The sequence below is a fragment of the Anolis carolinensis genome, chromosome 6 (assembly GCF_035594765.1).
Source record: "Anolis carolinensis isolate JA03-04 chromosome 6, rAnoCar3.1.pri, whole genome shotgun sequence".
Classification (NCBI taxonomy): Eukaryota; Metazoa; Chordata; class Lepidosauria; order Squamata; family Dactyloidae; genus Anolis; species Anolis carolinensis.
This window is the reverse complement of record NC_085846.1, coordinates 76105362-76128848: the sequence shown is the minus strand read 5'-3', so window position 1 is coordinate 76128848 and position 23487 is coordinate 76105362. Positions and strand designations below refer to the sequence as shown.

General features: G+C 38.1%; 1 protein-coding gene across 8 annotated transcripts in view; it reads right to left on the bottom strand.

Moving 5' to 3' along the window:
* The window catches only part of thrb (thyroid hormone receptor beta), a 266903-nt gene that overhangs the window by 48244 nt on the left and 195172 nt on the right, over positions 1-23487 (bottom strand). The window contains exon 1 of one of the 8 annotated variants that reach the window (XM_016996725.2): positions 14719-16100. The exons of the other annotated variants lie outside the window; for them this stretch is intronic. Within the exon in view, the coding sequence (XP_016852214.1) occupies positions 14719-15166 (448 nt within the window). The 5' untranslated portion in view covers positions 15167-16100. Of the gene's footprint in view, positions 1-14718; positions 16101-23487 lie in introns of those variants that run through there. 8 annotated transcript variants of the gene reach the window in all.

Below are 23487 nucleotides of genomic sequence, written 5' to 3'. Positions count from 1 at the left end.
AATATTATTAAGGGGCAGAGAGGCAATGACTTTCCTTAATACTAAGGTTTGGAGGACTTTAGACACAATAAAGCTGTCTTTCTCAAACTCTGACCTTCTAGGTGTTTTGAACTTCAGCTCCCAGAATCCCTGATTATTGGCCAAGGCAGCTGAGGTTTCTGGGAGTTTAAGTCCAAAACACCTGAAAGATCTGAGCTTGAAAATCCCTGCAGTGATGCATTAGAAAAAGCATAGTTCGGTATTGATGGGCGGGAGCCAGATTTTGTGACAGAGGACCTCATCACATCAAGGGTGGGTTTTGTCACACATCATGGCGAATCCGGCAGGTCCCGACGGGGGGGGGGAGATAACCCATCACCCCATGCCCCACATAACCCACCCTGCCCCTCACCCCATCCCACAGGGAGAACCGTCACCACGCTTTCACTTCACAGAAACGTTTACTCTTTGTCCTTTGTCCCCAAAGCACTTTAGAACTGTATTATTGCACCTTAGTTTAAGTGGCCCCTCCATGCCATCCCGTCCACTAACCTGGTGGTCCATTTTATCCTACTTTATTTTTAACTGATTTATATGTTAACTGAGTTTTATAGTTTAATGTATTGTTTTGTTTAAAGTAACTGTATTGTATAAATGCTGTTTTTACTGTGTTTTTATTGCAATATGTTTTAACTGATCTACTTGTTCTGTGTCTTCGGGCCTGTGTCCTGTGTAGCCGCCCCGAGTCCCTGCTGGGAGATGGTGGTGGGGTAGAAAAATAAAGTTACTTACTTACTTACTTGAACCAGGGAGCCCCGCCAGAAGTAGACAGATGTTGTGGGATGGGAGCCAGTAGGCTCCATGCCGCAAGTGAAGTGAAAGTGTCGTATGATGGGCAATTTTGCCCATCTCATGAGGACCAGAGTAAGCCTACCGAGTCGCATAGATTTCAATATTGTTAAAAGTATGGGTATATTTAAAGCCAACCTGATATTTTATATATTCTTTACATTTATATTTTGTTTCCTAAAAGTTAAATCAAATGTCAATATATATATTTTTACAAAAGATCTAGAACTATCTTTTAAAAAGATCTAGTTCCAAATGAAGATAAATTTAAAGTTCATCCAATTCTATATTCGATTCTTAAGTCTGAATCAATGATTCTTCAATTAAACACACTTAATTAAAGCTTGTGGGAAGCCATCTTATACTGAATCAGAATATTGATTGGTCTGTTTAGCCTGGTCCTGTCAACACTGACTGGAGTGGCTTTCTAATAATTTATACAGGAGTTTTTTCAGACCCACCTATAAATGCTAGGGACCGAATGCAGATCCTTCTGCATGCAAATACATGCCCTCATAACTGAGTGTCTCCTGAGGGCCTTTGGTTATTGACAGCAAAATAATTTGTAATATTCAGTGCTTGCCATCTTCCGTTTCTAACATTTGCACCAGCTTCAATTAGTGGACAATCAAATTTGTCATAAGGGTTTATTTTGGCATCAATCACTACTCACAGAAATGTCTCACAAGCCCCTCAAGAAATGTTTGGTTTATTTTATTCTCAGAACCTTTTTCTGTCTCATGCTTTTAGTGTTTTTAAATTTTATTTACAAAGATGTAATGAAGTATTATTTTCTCCAGGCAATATGTATATGTGTGCGTGTGTGATTTATTGATACGTTTTTCCAAAAGGTCATTTCTATCTAAAAAGCATTAGCATTCATCCAAATTTTAATCCATGTAAGTTGCTCTCCATAAAAGAATCAAGCCTCCCACTGTAAGGATTTTTGCCTCCCACAATAAAATACATTATTTTACATGGCTGCCTTCACTTCCTTCATTAGCACTTAAAGTGAAAAGTAACTAGTTTGTTTCTTCTGTGTGTAAACCTATATGAGAAATTTGGTTTCTGAAAACTGGAAAATGCCCACTAACACATTTTGGTAGTTTCTATAATAAATATAGAATTAATTTCCCCCCTTCCCATTCCAACTTCTATAGTGGAGATTCTTTGTTATCACGGAAGAATCTCATAGGATTTAGAATTAGGATTTGTGTTGAGCCCAGATAGAGAACTTCTGTATGGTCCCAGAAGAACGTGGAATAATACTTTAACTCTTTTTAATGTGTAAATCCACTTTGATCCTTGGGGGAAATGTGGAATACAAATATAATACTACTAATAATAACAATACAAAAGAAACACCCTGGTCTAAATCCTACTATTTCGACTGAGCAGAGCCGTTAAATTATCTGGATTTATTGATAGGTTGGATTCACCAATCAACAACTGAATGAACTACTCTACTCCAGTTAGCACATCCAGCTGTATCCAGCCCACAGTTTTTCTGCATTGCAACAATAACAACAACTTTACTTATATCCTGCCCTATCTCCTCATAGGGACTCAGGATGTTCTAGGGAACATTCCTTTCCCCAGTTGAATGAGAATAATATGCTATTATGGTAAGGATCACTAATACCAGCACTACAATATTTACTCTGCCCTGGCACAAACTGCTCTGAAGATTGCCCCATATGGTGAGTTGGAAGTTGTAGCTAGCCTGCCCTATTTCCATCCCACATCTTGTTGCAATTTCTGTCTCAATACAAAATTCAAACTATGTGTCCTTTGTGGTTTCTTTATAAGCCTAGCAACAGCCTTCAGGAAGCATCTTAGAAGCACAAAGGGTTCTATTTTCCCTACAACATCTTCAACTAGCACAAGACTACTCCAAAACAACATCACCTTAGGGTGCTTTATAAAACTCTACTTCTAGAGCACTCTTACACTGTAGTGTAGGCACTCTAGAGGAAATGCCATCATTTGTACTTTCAGGTTGAATCCTAGATATTTCTATTGACTTTACAAAGGAACTGCAGGAGGTTGGGGTGAGCAGTTTAGTTTTCTATAAAGAAAAGAAAGCATCAGAAGGGGGTTTTTTTGAGGTGAAAAGACAATCAGGTAATGGTTGGAACAAGGCTGAAGAGAAGAAGGTGTATTGCTGGATACCCAAAAAACCATGTTACAGTTATTTGTAACATGTTGCTAGCATGTTATGTCCCCTCCATCGCCCCACTTATGAAAGGCTATGAGACTGATAATGAAGATGTGATTAAGGTAAGGAATCCATTTTCTTCTTACATAGTTAATAAATATCTGACTAGGACTACGCTTGTGGGTGCTCATGTACTCATGCACACAGACGCATATTCACAAATATCTCACACATCTATCTCTGCATAGTTACTGTTTTTCTAGACATCACAAGCTAAACAAATAGCAAAATAAAGTGTTTTCAGGCATACAATAGGCTCATTGATTACATGTGCTCATTGAACATGGATGCATTTACACCAGTGGTTCCCAATCTTTGGTCCTCCAGGTGTTTTGGACTTCAACTTCCAGAAATCCCAGTCAACTTACCAGCTGTTAGGAATTGTGGGAGCTGAAGTCCAAAATATGTGGAGAACAAAAGGTTGGGAACCATAATTTATACAGAAGAGTTTTTAATACCATAGAATTGCCTTGAAGGACCTAGAAAATGCCAAGACAAGTGCCCTCTATAGCATGATTATCTTGGCAACTTCTTTTGGAGTATCTGCTGGAAGATCTGCCTGAATTTGACCATAGAATTGTGCTTCTTTATGCATTTCCTCTAAGACAGTGGCTCTCAAACTTTTTTGTCATGGGACCCTTCAGAAGACATTTTTCCTGTGGAACCCTAATTCTATCCCAGATTTTTTTTTTACTAAGCATTGTGAAATCACAAAGTTTTTCCTTTTTTCATCTCCCCAGGGTTTTGTGGAACTCAGGTTGAGAACCACTGTTCTAGAGTAATTCTACAGTACTGTTATTATTTCCCCCCCTCTTATCTCTAAATCAGTGTTGCCCAACTTTTGGTCCTCCAGGTGTTTTGGATCAGTTCCCAGAATTTCTGAACATTGAATAAAATGGCCGGGTCTTCTGGAAGTTAGAGTCCCAAACACCTAGAGGCCCAAAGTTTGGACACCACCACTCTAAACTGAGATGCAAGAATTTTCCCAGCGGAGGTTAGAAGGGAGATACCGTGATAGTTCCCGCAGTCTGTTCTGTCCCCTTTCTTGAAAAGGGTGATGATGTCCTCCCAACCCTGCTCTACGCCTGCGAAACGTGGACGGTCTACAGACGTCACACTCAACTCCTAGAGCGTTTCCATCAGCGTTGCCTCAGAAAAATCCTGCAAATCTCTTGGGAAGACAGGCGGACAAATGTCAGTGTGCTTGAGGAAGCGAAGACCACCAGCATTGAAGCAATGCTCCTACGCCATCAACTCCGCTGGACTGGCCACTTTGTCCGAATGCCTGATCACCGTCTCCCAAAGCAGCTACTCTACTCTGAACTCAAGAACGGGAAATGTAATGTTGGTGGGCAGGAAAAGAGATTTAAAGATGGGCTTAAAGCCAACCTTAAAAACTGTGGCATAGACACTGACAACTGGTAAGCCCTGGCCCTTGAGCGCTCTAATTCGAGGTCAGCTGTGACCAGCAGTGTTGCGGAGTTTGAAGAGGTACGAATGGAGGGCTTAAGGGAGAAACGTGCCAAGAGGAAGGCCCGTCAAGCCAACCCTGACCAGGAACACTTTCCACCTGGAAACTGATGTCCTCACTGCGGGAGAACATGCAGATCAAGAATAGGTCTCTTCAGCCACCTAAAAACCCACCCTCAGGACCCCCAAGATACCAGAGATGGAAGACAATCCTCCTCGAGCTACGAGGGATCGCCTAAGTAAGTAAGTAAGTAAGTAAACTGAGATGCAAAGCAGATCACGACATTAAAAAAAACTCTGCCATTTAAAATCCATTACATACAAATATTAAAATAGAAGTGAACAACCAATAAATTAAAATCCCTTAAAATACTTCAAACTGTTAAAATATCAGATACCTTAAGGGACCCCCTTGGCTTATCTAAAGAACTTTCTTCTTTAAAAGCCACTGGAAGGACAGCAGAGGGGGCCATTCTATCTTATCTGGGCAGGGAGTTCTAGAGTTGAGGGGCAGCCATCAAGAAAACCATCTCTTGTGTTCAACTGTGCTTGCAATGGTGGTGGAACTGGAAGAAGGCTCTCTCCTGAAGATCTCAGGACCTGAGCAGGTTTGTCTAGGGTGACATCTTCCAAATAGCCAGGACCTGAGTCATATAGGAGGTTATAGGTCATCACCAGCAGTTCAAATTGTGCCAGAAACAAGCTGGCACCAGATGGAGCTGTTGCAACCAGGGGGAGTGTGTGTTACCTGTAGCCAGCTAGCCCTGGTTAACAATGGTATGCTTTGGTCAGACATTGCTCACTTCAGTTAAGAAGAATAGGGTTCCAGATTACACAAAAGCAGTATTACATAATGGGTCCTGGAACAGATATGCAGCCCTAATGTGGTATATATAAAATGTAATGGAGGAAAGAAATGCCCAAGTCATATCTGAGAACAGAATTTATAATTTACATTTCATCTTCATTAGAATAAAGAAGACTTTGAAGAACTGGAGGGGTGGATAAAGTATTAGCAAATGGCTGTTGGACACTACTTACGTACAAAGAGCAAATAAAGAAGTTATCTGTAATGTTCCTAAAAAGTGAACTCTGTTAAGGTATTTGTGAATTATGTAATTGCTTGAAAGTGACTGAAAGTCAAATTTATGTGTAAAAGAAAATACTTTTTGGATCTAGATTCGATTAGACTTAGATGGAAAGCATAACAATGGAAAGCAATGAGCCCTTGGTTAGTTATGTTCAGATTCCAATGGTTCTGCCTGAAGTACGATCAATCTGAGTTCAACCTGCTGAACAGATTTGCTGTAAATAAATTTACTGAATTATAAAATATAAAACTATCAAAACTAGGGACTCAAATGCACAGAAAAGAGACAACGTAATAAAAGTTTATAAAAATAAGAAACAGCAAAATATAAAGATTATATGTATTTCAGCCAAAGAACTTTTCCCCAACCGTCTCAATTAAGTTTTTCTTCATAATTAAAGATTTTTTGCATTCATTGTTCTCACGGAACATGTCTGCATGCATACTAATTTAATTGTGTATTGGTTTTTAAAAGAACAATTGATTTCGTTCTTAGGTATACTAAGGCAACTAGCATAAATACACAGCTTCTTGAAGGGAAATCAATAGCTACAATATGGAGTAGAATCTGTTAACATATATCTCTCTACATTGATTTATGTTCTCTGGCGCTCTAATTTTCATAGAGTTCTTTCCTCAAACCCCTTAATAAATCATTAATTCTAGTTAACCAATCAACATTTCATAATTTTGTTTCAGAAAGGGCTAAGTCAAATGACAAAACGGGTTGGAACTGGAATAAGGAAAGATCTTTGTCAGGACAATATTTATTCAGAATTCTTATTTTAAAATGAGCTGAAGATTTTTCATGTGAAATATGTGAATATTTCACACTGTGAATATGAAGTTCCTCTGGTGTTTACCTTAGAAACCTAACAGACTCTTATGTCACTGTTAAGATTAATATGACATCTAATTTCTACCAAAATGGACGATTTGGAAGTAGACTTGAAAAAAATAATTTTTTTTTTTTACAGGCATTCAACCTCGACAGGTAGGATTTTGTGAACATTTTGCTGGACCAGCAGGGAGGATATACACTGGTGCATTGGCTCTTATGGATTTTAATGTATTTGTCCATTATTTTATTTTGTGTATTGTTGGAATGTTTTAAGTTTATGTCAAATATGTTGTTGTTGTTTCGGGCTTGTCCCTGTTGTGAGCCGCCCCGAGTCCCTTCGGGGAGATGGGGCGGGATATAAAAATAAAGTTTATTTATTATTTATTTATTTATGCCTCCAAACAAGTCCCTACTATGCAAAATGAAAGGTTCACCAATACAGATCTATTGCAAAGGTGCATTTCTATTATCTTCTAGTACACAAGCAGAAGTGGGGAAAATATATCCACCGTGCTCTAGAACTGGTACATTTATTTCTCCCTCCATTAGAGTCAATAATTTTTTGTAGTTGATTGGATGACTCCTTTAATGTTTGGACTAAACCCGAGAGCAGATTCAATGGCCCACTGACTTTTGAACCTCCTGCCTCCACTGACTGACAAATCGCTCGAGGATGTGTCCCATCTGGCAAAAATATCTACTTCTACTTTCTTCTATTTACATATAGGCTATTTCACTTCCGCTTCGTGCAATGTCAAAAAGTGGGCGGCATCTTGTTGTGCTGTTTCCAATTATGCCTCTACATCAATTCATACCATGCTAACATATGGTATCACATATAACATTATACCATATGGTATAGCATATACATCAAACCAAATTCAAACTGAAAGAAGAACAGAACTCTTGTCTTGCATTTTATCACCCAGACTGTGAACCAAGGAACATTTTATCCAGTTTATCAGACTGAAGTTATGTTCTTAACTTAGTTTATCTCATCATAAATATTAGACTTTCTGTGAAATTCCGGATTTAAATTGGCCTTTGAAAACATGAAGCTCAAAAGATCTGACTCATCCGACAGCATGCCACAACTGTTCCCAAGCTCAAATAACCTGGATAGACTTGGCAACAGAACCTCTGGGCTAAAAATGGTAAAACAATTGCCATTCAGGACCCTGAAAATAAGACCTATCATGATTTTTCATCATTTCTGAGAATGCTCAAAATATAAGCCCTATTTCAAAAATAAGCCCTAGATATAGTTCATTTAAAAAGTCAATTTGGAAAAATAAGACTGCCCCTAGAAACAAGCCCTAATGCATCTTTTGGAGCAAAAATTAATACAGTAGAGTTTCACTTATCCAACATAAACGGGCCGGCAGAACGTTGGATAAGTGAATATGTTGGATAATAAGGAGGGATTAAGGAAAAGCCTATTAAACATCAAATTGGGTTATGATTTTACAAATTAAGCACCAAAACATCATGTTATACAACAAATTTGACAGAAAAAGTAGTTCAATACACAGTAATGCTATGTAGTAATTACTGTATTTACGAATTTAGCACCAAAATATCACGATGTATTGAAAACATTGACTACAAAAATGTGTTGGATAATCCAGAATGTTGGATAAGTGAGACTCTACTGTATAAGACCTTGTCTTATTTTGGGGAAAACACTAGCTCTTGGAAATGCATGCAGCAAAACAAAACAAAAATCTATTCTCTGACACCTTACTTACTTTACTTACTTACATTGCATCTACAAAGAGGTGGCTAGCAAAACTGTTTCAAGTGATTGAGGATCTTTTGCCCAGGAGAAAAAAATCCATACCACCTGACAGCCTGCTATGCATGGCTTGCTTGGCACTTCATGGATAAAATTCCTCAGAAGATTTGTACTAACTATACCTCCTCAAAGGTCCAATGGATGCAACTTTCAGCCCTGCTTGCCCAGTGCTAATGGGTACTTTTCAATTTGTTGGGCCAGAAGTTATAGATAGATAGGATTTTTGGAGAAGTGGAGCCTTTCTCAGTGGCTGCTCTCAGACCTTTCCTAGAAGATAGGCCCTTTATGGTCTCTTTCGAGAAGCAGGCTAATACTTTTTTGCTTTCAAAAAAATATTTGGAACTAATTGATCAGGCAAAACAAATTTTAAAAATGTGATATTTATGCAACACGCTGGGCAACACATCATTAAAGAACCAGATCCTATCTTGGAAGTTAAACATGGTCAGGTTTGGATAGTACTAGGATGGGAGACTGCCAAATTATACCAGCTACTGTAGACTATATTTCAGATGGTGGAACTAGCAAAACCAACTCTGAGTATTCTTTATCTAAGAAAATTATATGAAATACATAGGGTCCCCATGGGTCAACAGGTGACTTGAAGGCACACACACACACACACTGTCTGTATTTATTGTTGTGTGTGTGTATGTGTGTATATATATATGTATATGTATATGTGTGTGTGTGTATACACACACACATACACACGGCGCTCCATGCAGTCATGCTGGCCACATGACCTTGGAGGTTTTTATGGACAACGCCGGCTCTTCGGCATAGAAATGGAGATGAGCACCAGCCCCCAGAGTCGGTCACGACTGGACGTAACGTCAGGGGAAACCTTTACCTTTACCTATATATATATATGGGGTTGCTGTGAGTTTTCCAGGCTGTAAGGACATGTTCCAGAAGTATTCTTTCCTGACGTTTCACCCACATCTATGGCAGGTATCCTCAGAGGTTGTGCAGACCTCACCTCTGAGGATGCCTGCCATAGATGTGGGCAAAATGTCAGGAGAGAATGCTTCTGGAACATGGCCGTACAGCCCGGAAAACTCAGAGCAACCCAGTGATTCCGGCCATGAAAGCCTCTGACAACACACACACAGACACACACACAGAGTTTAGTTATATATTGTACTTTTGTATGTTCTCCTTTTTTGTATGAATGTATACAAGTCCTCATTATTATAACATACAAAAGTTAATATATAGAATTAAACCATCAATTTGGTTGTATTTACCATAGCGAAGAATGTTCAAATGCACCTATCAGCTTTTGTATATACCAACCAAGTTCCCTTTAACCCAAAGGGCCTACTCTAGCTGACACTAACAATTGAATTTTCCAAGCTCAAGGTGAACACAAAACTTCTACCAAATTTTTGCTTGCCTCTATTCTGTCAGATGCTGCTACCTTCTCCATTATCCTAGGAGCAGAAACTTACCCTGGGCTGGGTAAAGAGGTGGTGACAATGCTGACTGGTACTTCTCTGGGCTTCTTGGAAGAATGGATGCATGTTGTTTCCCACAGAGGTTTCTGGAACCCACTCTCAGTTCCAGGCAGGGGAAAATGCTTTTTCAAGGCCTAGTAACACCTGTGTCTTTGTTGCCTGGCTTCAATGTGGGTGTCCAGGCACTGTGTCAGGAAGAGGGGAAAATAACAGAAGTAGCAGTCCTGTGCATTTGTTTAAAAAAACAGTAGGCTTGATACAACATTAAGAGCATGCCTCTCAAAAGGAGATGAAAATGCAATGATCAATGTTCACAGGACCAACACTACCATTGGGTAAAGTGAAATGACCACCTCAGACTTAGGACCCCATCACATAGAGAATAATGAGCGTCCTAGCATGCTGCCAGGACGCTTCCTCCACAGAGCCTGCCAGATGCCATAATATGACGTAAGGCAACTTCCGGTGGGGCTCTGTAGAGGAAGAATCCTGGCAACATGCTAGGACACTTCCCTGGAAACGTGGGAAGCTTCCCGTGTGCCATAGGGAAGAATGGGCAGAAGTCGGGCGGTGACGTTTCCCCCCATGAGATGGGGTAAGGGGTACAACTGGTGATGTGGGGCACAGGGCAATGGTTTCCTCCCACTGCCCCGTGGGTTCGCCACGCTGCATGGTGAATCTCCCTGTTGCCCCACGGATTCGGACCTCAATATGACGATGTCCTTAGCGTGTTATGAAATGACATTAAATTGCTAGTCATTTAATTTGTTAACACTGCATTTCTCATGCCAGGGATAAAAGAGAAGGTTGCAGGATGTTCTGCCTCATGATGCACTGAAATAAGTTGTCTGGCTTTTGCTATGATTAACCTTGCATTGAGTAGGTAACAAGCACAATTTGCTCTTCTTACTCCAATAAGAACATGCCTTGGGCCGGTTTTACTGCTTCAAATGTAACAACCATCATTTGCTGCTATAAACATGGAACTCCATGTGCCTCAGATTCATCTGTTTCCACACATACACACACAACTGAATTAAAAGTTTTTCCATACCAATAAGCTGAAGTTTCATTGCATCTAAACTCTGGAAATTATGGTTAATTTAAAAAATTTAAAAACCAGGGTAGCAAAACCAGAATCTGAAAAACATAATTCCATTTTGGTTTTAGGTACCCATGGTTGGGGAAAATCATAGCACAGTATAGCCCCACCCCATATCCAAAGAACCGTCAAACATAGTTTTGCTTATACACAATTTTACTAGTTCACTTGGGTCTCCTGTATGAGCTGCACCCTCTAATTGGTGCCCCATTATTTGTCCCAATGAAAATAATAGGGTTTGCTATTATCTGCAGTTTCATATATCCATGCAAAGTCTGGGAACATATGTTGTAGTTTGGTGAGGCATGAATATTCTTTGCCAAAGATTGCAGATTTTTGCCCATTACAAACTAACAAAGGGGGAAGGGGTCACTCACATTCTGAAACTACAACTCTTATGATTACATATCACTGAGCCATGGTAGTTAAATTTGTGTCAAATCGCATTAATTCTACAATGTAGATGCACCTTGAGTTTTGTTCAAGCTCATGCTTCTGGGTTTGCTGCATGACTAGACTGAAGTAAGCAGTGTCAATGCACACAAAAAGAAACAAGGGAAATCTATGGAATATAAACGTAGCCTTGTGAGTTTACACACCATGTAAAAATGCCTTCATTTTAAAAATTACAGCTAACATGCCTTATTTAATATTTACATACAACATAGTGCTACCAACTCCTTGGCACACTGTACGCAGATTTTTAATTTTTGTTTATGCTGTTTGGATGATGATACTCCATGCTCTGCACCGCATTTAAAGCTTTAAAAACATAACCCAAGAACATCAATAATTCACAGATGCTCATTTCCTTTCAGAAAATTAAAGTGCATCTTGAACTTAAATCATTCAGATTCATTTTTATCTTCTGCTTAAATATCAACAGCATAACATGCACCATATGTTTATTCTGACCAAGGTTTGTGGTATTCTACAGTATTACTGAAGCATGCAAAGATTTAAATAAATGAGTTTGCGGAAGCCATTTACACATTGCAAGCTAATAAACTGAACCACCAAATTGAATGAACTGAAGCCAATGGTCCACAGATTTTGGTGCGCTTTGTCTACTAGGCCTTTCTTAGGGCAAAGAAACCAAAGAAGCCATCCAAAATTGAGTAAGTGAAAACATTTTCCCTGATTTTTGGGTAGACATTTGAGTTCCAGTTGCAAAAACAGACACTAATTGAAGTAATACAAATTAAACATTTAAGAGTGTCAGATAATAGCTTATACACAACAAAACATTTTGAGTTTAGGGTTGTGTGTGAGACACACAACTAAAGGAAACTGATTGTGAACCAGCTGTTTTTGACTTCTTCATTTCTGCCAGCACAAATAGTGCCAATATTCAAAAGGCACATTTCTTGCATATTTCTGAAAAATGTTTTCTGTATCTTAGTTAAAGATTTCATAGCCTTGTTTCAAGTGAAAATCACTTCACATTTATTTGGTACAATTCAGAAGTAAACATTGTTGACTTACAAAGAATGCAAAAGGTAATGCAGAGAGGACAAAAGCATTTCTTTTCCTCCACATACATTCATCTACTTTTATCAGATTCCTAATGCCATGTTCCCCCAGGGGAAAAAAGGGCACTTGCATGGCATTTTATATTTTGTATAAATATGGTGGGGAGTGATGTTTAGTATCATAAAACATTCCATGGATAATAGACTCAAATGGCAGTATTCAAGAAATATGAATTCAGATCTTACGCCAATCAATTACTTCCAAGCAAATGATATGACAATAGCGTAGGTTACAATTTTCTACAAGAAAACTATCTTTATGCAATGCAGGTCATATGTTTTGTAAGCTGCTAAGAGAGCCTTTGTGGCTAAATAGTGAGGTAGGAAAACTTTAAATAGAATAAAAATTATAAATACAGTACAGTCTCACTTATCCAAGCTAAATGGGCAGGCAGAAGCTTGGATAAGCGAATATCTTGGATAATAAGGAGGGATTAAGGAAAAGCCTATTAAACATCAAATTAGGTTATGATTTTACAAATTAAGCACCAAAACATCATGTTATACAACAAATTTGACAGAAAAGGTAGTTCAATGCGCAGTAATGTTATGTTGTCATTACTGTATTTATGAATTTAGCACCAAAATATCACAATATATTGAAAACATTGACTACAAAAATGGCTTGGATAATCCAGAGGCTTGGATAAGCGAGGCTTGGATAAGTGAGACTCTACTGTAATGTACGAACAATTTTCACTACAAAACCTCCTTAGAATATCATGAGGTGATAGCCTTTGTGACATGATAATCTTGAGCTCCCAAGTCTTTTATGGTTTTCGACCACAGTTTGGAAAAGTTACAATTTTAATGGTATTTGGAGAAATTGTCGTATTTGTAAAAAGACTATTCTCTTCACACACAGAACCATATTAAATGCAATTCCCATTACTATAACAGAATGTTCGACCATTCACTTAATAACGTACCTTTTGAAAGGCAGTAATGTCCTCTTTAAATAGGCTAATAGATGTTATTTACTCAATATTATCCAGAAGAATATCCACCAGTCATGTTAGACTGATGGAGATGAAGAACAAGTTTATATTACTGCCATAACATAAAGCATACACAAAGGTTCCATTGAAATAAACTAGACGAAAGCTACCAATATGCCAATACAAGATGTTGATCATTACTCAAGACAACAGACAATATTTTTTGAACTTTCATTAATGCTTCAATTCTCAGAAGTGACATTCATGAATTGTTTTGCATTGTCAGTTACACTGAATATAAACTTATTAGAGAAGAAAACAGGAACATGTGTGATTAAATAAGCACACAGACTGCTTTCCGAGTTAGTTTTAACAGTTTCCAAAAGGCAGCTCCAACCAGTTATGTTAAGCAAGGCTCCATACCAAAGGCCACCATATTTATTCGGTCCACATGTTTCTAACCGAGATATTAGCTGATTAGAGTGCTTATCACTTGGCAACTCTTTTATTCACCCCTTCCTCATTGAGAGGGGAGATGTTTTCACACATTTAGCAATGAAACAGGATGGATAATTGTAACCTAAATAAATAGGTGGAATTGTCTGGAACCTTCAGACAGTTCGTGCTAAGATGTTAAAGCGATCAACACCTGACATCTGTCAGCAGGGAGGACTTCTGAGGTAAAGGGCTACCAAATCTGAAGAAATCAGGTACTTAGACCAGTTTAACTTTTTCATGAGGTGATAGCCTTTGTGACATGATAATCTTACCTCCCAATGTGACGCAAGGATTTAAGAAGAAGAAAACAACTTCTGGCCCCTCCTCTTGCAGCAGGATGCCCAGAGACTTTTTTTTTTTGAAAGGCAAGAACATTAATGGATAACAAATTCTAACCAAAATAAAACAGGAATATCCATTTTAAAAACACTACTGCTTTCCAAAGGAGATAATTACATCTGCTTTGAGGCTGAATTGCGTTTACCCGGACAAACAAGAACAGAACACTTAATACTCTTGTCATCTCACTTACTATTATTATTCAGTATATTAAAGCCCAAACAATATATGAATCAATATTAGCATAAATCCAACAGGGGAAAAAAAGAACTAATTAAATTGGATATTGATGATGCCGGTAAGTGATATCATCCCATTTAGTGCTTTTACATAAGCGCTTTCGAGTGTCTTTCGGCTTAGCGTTTTTGTTTCTTAATGGAAAAGTAAATTACCACCAAAATAACCACAACTGACAGCACAATCACTCCAAACAATGCAACAAATGGTACAATAAATTTAAGTAAATGATTGCTTTAAAAGAATATTAACAATGACAGTAGTTACTATTAATATCACACATTTTTTTCTATTTATGGCTTGACTAAATTACATACACATTGAACTTGTTATAACAGTTTGCTGGTCTTTGTATCGCCATTCTAATTACCTTTACATTTTGTTTCTTGGATTTGGTACTCCTCGGCATTTGAAATGCCTTGAATGGTCAGATCTGTATGGCCTGGCAGGAAAACTGAGTTAGTCCATGCTGTTGAAGCATGTAGAAATTGTGTAGGCTGGTGTCCAGTCCTCAGCATATTGTTATTTTCACAGTACCTTTTCTTACACAAATGGTTCTCTGCTATATCTATGATATTCCACTTATATTTCCTGTCAGGAAAGTGCATCAGTCCATCCCAGGATGGAAGGCCACGTTCTGGAGACTTGACAAACACTTGTTGACAAGCTGTTGGCATTGCCAAGATCTTGCTTAGCTGTGGAGTTCTGGAAAGTAAGTGTTTCCCCATTTCTCTCGGCCGGGTGGAATTCACATGCATCGCCACCTGAGAGCACCGGTACGATGTGGAGGTTTTCAGCCATGTACTTTCAGCCACCATGGTCAGCTTCCATGCAGTGCCGTGAAATATACCAGTTTCCCTTCTATTAAATCCAGCAAAGGCAGGTAGTTAGGACTAGGGTACACAGGTAGAGCGACTAGATGCAGCTTTCACCAGAGCTACGCATAGAACATGGGGCCTGGGCATGTTACCACCAATTTATTGCCTTGCTCATATGATCATTTGAGGTCTTCTGGGTCGAAGCTGGTCATGAACAATTTTCAGATGCTTAAAACACAAAACATCAAGGATTCAGCCTTGTTTGACTTTGCTCTTATTGTAGGCTGACCTGAGGGATACTCGGTTACCTAATGCTAACATTCTTATGTGGGCATGCTTAGCAGTTCCGGTCTTTCTACTATTGCCGCTCTCTGCTTAGCTTTGTGGCCTCGGGGTAGAATCAGGTGCTACTCCTACCTTAGGAGTTTTAACCCCGCTCGCCTCATGCACGTAGCAGACAGTAGCAATGTCATCACATAGTTTTTACACGATTGTATTCACTTATATTTTGATCGAGAGAGGGAGAAAAGGAAGAAAACATGGCAACAATATATGCATGCATGAAATGAATGCTGCTATTTCAAGTTTACGTACAAAATACCCAACAGGTAATGTATAAATATCTAACTTTCAGTGAAGATATTAAATAAAACTATGTAACACGATTTTCATTTCTGGATTATAAATGTCATTTCCTGATTGGTTCTATAGAAAAAGTTTATTTTTTCTAAAGGACATCCTGCACCACATTTTGCTATAGTTTTCAATCAATATCTCATGGAGCCTCACCCAATTCAACATAGCTTGTGACAGCCACAAAAATGAAATTTCAGAAGTACGGTAGAGTCTCACTTATCCAAGCCTCGCTTATCCAAGCCTCTGGATTATCCAAGCCATTTTTATAGTCAATGCTTTCAATATATCGTGATATTTTGGTGCTAAATTTGTAAATACAGTAATTACAACATAACATTACTGCGCATTGAACTACTTTTTCTATCAAATTTGTTGTATAACATGATGTTTTGGTGCTTAATTTGTAAAATCATAACCTAATTTGACGTTTAATAGGCTTTTCCTTAATCCCTCCTTATTATCCAAGATATTCGCTTATCCAAGCTTCTGCCTGCCCGTTTAGCTTGGATAAGTGAGACTCTACTGTATAACAACTACTTTCATTGTTAGTACCACACAATTAAACAGGAAATGATACTTTCAAACCAGGAACAGAAAAAAAATCAAATTTTGTTACATAGTGTAATCATTTCATATACAAAATACAGTAAAGTCTTGCTTATCCAACATAAACGGCCTGGCAGAACGTTGGATAAGCGAAAATGTTGGATAATAAAGAGGGATCAAGGAAAAGCCTATTAAATGTCAAATTACATTATGATTTTACAAATTAAGCACCAAAACATCATGTTTTACAACAAATTGACAGAAAAAGCAGTTCAATTCAATGTAACATTATGTAGTAATTACTGTATTACGAATTTAGCACCAAAACATTGCAAGGTATTGAACGCATTGACTACAAAAACACTGACTACCAAAAGGCAGACTGCGTTGGATAATACAGAACACTGAATAAGCGAAGGTTGGATAAGTGAGACTCTACTGTATTTGATAATTTTAGTGTAAATGCAACTTAACCAGGTACAAGTTTACATACAATATATTCAGTAATTAATTATAAACATCTTATTTTCAGTGTAGATGCAACTCAACGGTTTAAAGTTTACAAACAAAATATTTGACAGTTAATTTCATATATGTAACTTTCAGCATAGTTGCAACTCAATAGTTTCAAATTTACATACTACAATATTTGATTGTTAATTATAAAATCCAACTTTCAGTGCAAGTGCAACTTAAAAGTTTCAAGTTTATATTCAAAAGCATTCAATAATTAATTATAAGCACGTAACTTTCAGTGTAGATACAAATTCAGTTTCCTGAAGGAAATATTTCCGACAGTTTCCAGTCAGGAAAATCTGATGCAGATGGTTTGATTAGTCATGATTGGTGTTCTAAATGCCATTGAAATATCATATGAGGATCTGCATGAAACCAACTTGAATAAACTATGCATATTACCTGAATAAATATCAACCTAGTCATGCATCAGTGAAATCAGAATGGCTTCTTTTTGCATTTGTGCAAAAGGGTATGAGTAAGACCAACCAATACACCTTACTCTAACCCAGAAGTTTATAAGACTGGTTGGTGAAAATGTATCAGTCTCATATTTATCTCATATCCAGGTTTCACATATTGTAAATTGACAATTGTCTACTTGTCACTCAAGAAATTTCAATGAAGTTGATATTCAAAAATTAAGATAAGCTATGTCGACTTTGGATATTCTCAGCTGTCATCGAAAGAACCACTTTAGAGAAGTGAACCAAACTGAAGAAAAATGGCCAGAAGTTGCAAGTTTATTTCAACTTGACTTTGTCAGTAGTACATTAGGAAAACGCCTGGTAAGAATCCATTGGCTTTGCATGGCAGTGCCTTTGCATGGCAATGCTTTGGCTCATAGTGTCCTCAAATGACATTTACCATGTTCTTAGGAACAATGACTTGGAAACCAGGGTACAATTCCTCGCTTGGCCAAGGAAACCCACTGGAGGATCTTGGGTGAATCTGAAAAACCCATGATAAGTCTGGGTTTGGGTTGCCATTAGTCAGAAGGATTTGAAGGCACACAATAATGTTTCTTACAAATGTATTCATGCATATTAGCAACCATGTATGTAAAATGAATTACTATAAAATGCATTACTGTAAAATGCAACTCTAATTGTTCTTTAGATTTTCCTAAGATATATTTACACTTTGTTTACAACATAAAAGATGTACCATACAACTCTACATGCTTTAGATCAGCTTTCTCAACCTGGGGGTTGGGAACCCTGTGGGGGTTGTGAAGGGGTTTCAGAGGGGTCGCCAGTCCATCAGAAAATGTATTTCTGATTATTTTAGGAACCCAAATCCCTCCAGTATTTTCTGTTGGTCATGAGGGTTCTGTGTGAGAAGTTTGGCCCAATTCTATCATTGGTAGGGTTGAAGGGGCTTCTTGATTGTAGGTGAACTATACATTCTAGCAACTACAATTCCCAAATGTCAAGGTCTATTTTCCCCAAACTCCATCAGTGTTCAAATTTGGGCATATTGAGTATTTGTGCCAAGTTTGGTCCAGATCCATCATGGTTTGGCGTCTACAGTGCTCGCTAGATGTAGGTGAACTACAACTCCAAAACTCAAGGCCAATGCCCACCAAACCCTTCCAGTATTTCCTGTTGGTCGTGGGAGTTCTCTGTGCCAAGTTTGGTTCAATTCCATCGTTGGTGGAGTTCAGAATGCTCTTTGATTGTAGGTTAACTATAAATCCCAGCAACTACAACTCCCAAATAACAAAATAAATCCCCCCAACCCCACCAGTATTCAAATTTGGGCGTATCGGGTATTTGTGCCAAATTTGGTCCAGTGAATGAAAATACATCCTGCATATCAGATATTTACATTATGATTCATAACAGTAGCAAATTTACAGTTATGAAGTAGCAACGAAAATAATTTTATGGTTGGAGGTCACCACAATTTGGTACCATTTCAACTCTCTGAAATTATTCAACTTTGAAATCTTGGGATTTGTAATTTGGTGAGGTATAATTCTCAGCTGATAGCTCTTGTGTCATAGTTTAGAGAAGTGCAGATGTTTCTAGGACAAAATTCTAGGTACCTCAGCAAACTGCAAACAAGTGTACTATCTGTCTATCTGAAACATATGATAATGTTAAAATGAACATGAGTGCGCTATCATGATCCGATACATTAGAAAGGAAAAAGAGCAAAAAATATGTATTTACTATTCATAAGGGAAGTATTTCACCTAAAATTCTAAAAGAGCTTTCTTTCAATTCCTTCAATCCCAAAGTGAAAGTTAGGTAGATAGTACACCCAATGATTTATTTCTCTCTTATAATATAACTGTCAGCGTATGCAATTTGAAGTTGCCTATCAATTTATTGCAATCCCATTAATTTCATAGAGTTTTCTTAGCTAAAGAATCCCTGGAAGTGAGTTTGCCAGTGTGTTTCCTTTGAAATGCAGCCTACTACATCTGACATTTCTTTGGCAATCTCCTATTCAGGTAATAACCAGAGCTGTCCCTGCTTAGTTTCCAAGGTATGATGGGTTTTGGTGCCTTTGGGATATTTAGGCCCTTATGTCTATACAGAGCTAATTCCTATTAAATACAATCAGGTTTATTTCCAGGTAAATAGTGACAAGACTGAATCCAATAGTTTCAAGGACTTTGAGTGTTTACTCTTGCTATGTCAGATTGTAATTATTCAGTGTTATAAGCCACAGCTTACCAAGGCTCTGCAAAAACATCAGGTTTTCTAACTATTTCCAGGTGGAAACAGTATTGTCTATGAGTCTATGAGTATTGTCTATGAGTATTATAAGGTTTTGCATTGCTTGTTTTCATAATCTTTTCTATAATACATTAAAGTTAGTCACATTATAAGGAGATGAAATGTTTGACTTCGAGAGCAACCCATTTCTGTAGCTGGCAGAAATATTACGTTTCTTCCTGAACGAATTTTCACTATTCAGTAGATGATCAGCAAATGAGGGCATTTGAATGGAAACTATATTCAACAGGTATATACTTTTATATGAATGCCAGAAGTTATTGGTATCCTACACAATCATGTGATATGCTGGAATAAGACCAGGTCACATAATGCTAGCCAAGGCTGAATGGGAAATTTCCACATGGTACAACCCAACATAGTTTTTGGGTTAATATTCCTGCAATATACATAATACTGGGAAGAACCAAGGAGGACAGTGTAGATCTCAGTCTGCTAGATGATCCCATCACTCTCATGTGCCCCCGTCATAAATCACTCTTGGAGGATAATAGGAATAACTCCTTGTGCCGTATCAAAAAAGATATAGACCAGGGGTGGACAACTATGTTAGTAAATGTTTTTGGATAGTGACTGCCAGCATTCCTCCCCACTGGCTATGCTAGCTAAGATTTCTAAACTTGTAGACCAACAACCTCTGGAAGGCTGTAATTGCTCACTCTGTTGTAACCAATAAACCTAGTGACCAAACCAGTTAAAATTCAGATACTATCCTCTCTGCTTCACTCCAGTTTGCATTGGCAATGGAAATAACTTCAGTTAATAAGGAAGATACCACACACAGAGAACCTGTGACTCCAGTCAGCCCCCCACATTCACTGGGGTTACGGGCACAGGACCTCTATAAAAATGAAAAAGAATAGCTAATTAAAATACTTTTATAAACTTGAGAGCACAGTTCTCTAGAAATCTCTAGTCATCCAGCATGACCTTATGGTCAACGTCTGCCAAATGTCGACCACAGAGTTGCATTGAAGGACCTAGGGATCCCTAGGAGAACATTTTAATCAAATCAGCAAAGAATCAAATCCTTAAAAGTCAAATTGCTTACCACAACTGATGAGAATTTCTTCTCACACAGACATGATCTCTGGCATGTTAAAATTGGCCTGTAATGAGTGGGTTGCCAAAGGATTCATTACAGCTGTTGTGTTCCTATCTCCTCAATTTGTCTAGATGTGCAACATGCAGTGTCTACAAGCCTACCTATAGAATGAAGTTCCCATTCAAATGTTTTCATTTGATGCTCAACCACTCTTTTAATAGTTCACAGATTAGCCTTTTCCTTTAACTCTCCTGGGGTTCATGTGTGCTTGCATACTTATTGGAAAAGAGAAGCTACAGTTTCTTTTGAGCTTATAAGGGGAAGTCCTGTCTCACAGATGTGCATTGGCCATATAGTGAAGATAGGGTTGTTAGATTGAAAACTGGAGAGGGCTCCTTACCCTTCAATGTTTGTGTAGAAGAGGAAATTTCAGGAGGTGTTGTTTGGCTATGCAGCCAGGTAACAAACAACATCTGCTGAAATAACTTCCAGTTTTTACTCTGGCTGTATACACCACAGTTTGACACCACATTACCTACCATGACTCAATTCTAAGACATTATGAGATTTGTAGTTTTGTGAGAATTTATCCTTCTTTGTCAGAGAGGTCTGGTGACACAACAAACTACAAATCTCAGAATTCCATAGGATGGAGTCAAGGCAGTTGGTGTGCTATCAAACTGCTATAATTCTGTATTGGAGACTGTCTCCCTGCCAGCTCCAATGAAGACTTATTTAAATATATTTTCACATGTGGGGTTGCTGGGTGAAATAAGGGATTGTGTGGATTTTTCTTGCTTTTGTATCCTGCTCCTTATTTCCCCTGGCAACCCTGCTCACAAGGGAATACTGAACAGTGATTGCATTATGTAACAAAATTTGAAACATTATCTGTTTCTGGTTTGAAAGTCTAATTCCTATTTAATTGTGTGGTACTTACTTTGATTATAGTTGTTACACTTCAGAAACTTTGTTTTTGTTGCTGCCACAAACTATGCTGAACTGGTTGAGACTCTAGGACATTGGTTCTCAACCTGGGGTCCCCAGATGTTTTTGGCCTACAACTCCCAGAAATCCCAGCCAGTTTACCAGCTGTTAGGATTTCTGGGAATAGAAGGCTAAAAACATCTGGGGACCCCAGGTTAAGAACCACTGCTCTAGGAGATATTCATGGGAAACCTATAGCAAAATATGCTACAGGATGTCTCACAAAAACAAAGTTTTTGCAGTTTAATAGACTTTCCCCCCATGTTTTTATGACAGAACCACTTAGGAAATGACATTAATAAGTCAGAAGCAAAAATCATGCTACAGTAGAATCTCACTTATCCAACACTCACTTATCCAATGTTCTGGATTATTCAACACATTTTTGTAGTCAATGTTTTCAGAACATCGTGATATTTTGGTGCTAAATTCGTAAATACAGTAATTACTACATACCCTGTTTTCCCTAAAATGAGACATCCCCAGAAAATAAGACCTAGTAGAGGTTTTGATGAATTGCTAAATATAAGGCCTCCCCTGAAAATAATACCTAGCAAAGTTTTTGTTTGGAAGCATGCCCGCCGAACAGAACACCAAAGCATACAGGATTGGTAAATGTACGTACCATAGAGTGTTGTACATGGAAATATTGGTAGTAACAAGAAATTCTTGACAGTTTGTCTGGTTATGCTGGTTTGTGATGACAACTATTGTACAGTATATAATAAATGTTCATTTTTTTGTTCAACAATAAATGTGAATTTTTCTTCATGGAAAAACAAGACATCCCCTGAAAATAAGACCTAGAGCATCTTTGGGAGCAAAAATTAATATAAGACACTGTCTTATTTTCGGGGAAACACGGTAGCATTACTGCGTATTGGAGTACTTTTTCTGTCAAATTTGTTATATAACATGATGTTTTGGTGCTTAATTTGTAAAAGCATAACCTAATTTGATGTTTAATAGGCTTTTCCTTAATCCCTCCTTATTATCCAACATATTCACTTATCCAACGTTATGCCGGCCTGTTTATGTTGTATAAGTGAGACTCTACTGTACATTGTATTATTTTTTGCACAAAATCAATGTGATTGTTTGCATTGGTCTTTAAAAGAAAGATGAGCTTCCCACAATAACAAAGATGGAACAATTTACTTTAAAATGTCTCTATTCGTGTGCATATACACATAAATGGAGGCAGCAGTAGCCTGTTTTCCTTAGTCTGGGAAAGATCTAAAAACAATATCCTCAGTATGCTTTATTAGTTGTGCCAGAGAGAGCACTCAGATCACTATGGCAGCAGCAGGTACCGAAGATGGACAGCAGCAATTTTGTAAAAGATCTTAACTACAAAAATAGGAAGGTACAGAATATATATATATCTCCTAAGAAAGAAAATGAATGGCATGATTTCACTGCTGTATTCCAACTGATGACAGGTCTAGCAGTTTAGGCTCCCAAACTCTAACACTTAACAGCTTTCCAACTGCATTGAAGCTAGCAGGACATCTGTGCTTATTAAGTTGCTTCAGGAGGAGGGCACCATGTGGCCAGCTGTCAGATGCAACTTATGTCCTTCTGCAGGCCAGAAAAGATGAAGCGGGCAGTCGCAGGGTGAACAAGGCAGCAAATGCCTCAGATAGCTGAAATGCCTTCTGGGGGAGTTATTAGCACGACCATTGAATTTCAACCCCATCTGCTTGTTTTGCCATTTCCAGGAAAGGAAACACTTACAGGTTGCCAAGCAACAAGTATTCTGTCTGTCCCCAGGGGAAAAATATATAAAATAAAGAAAAGAACCAAACCAACATCAAGCAGTGGATGGGAAAAGAATATTG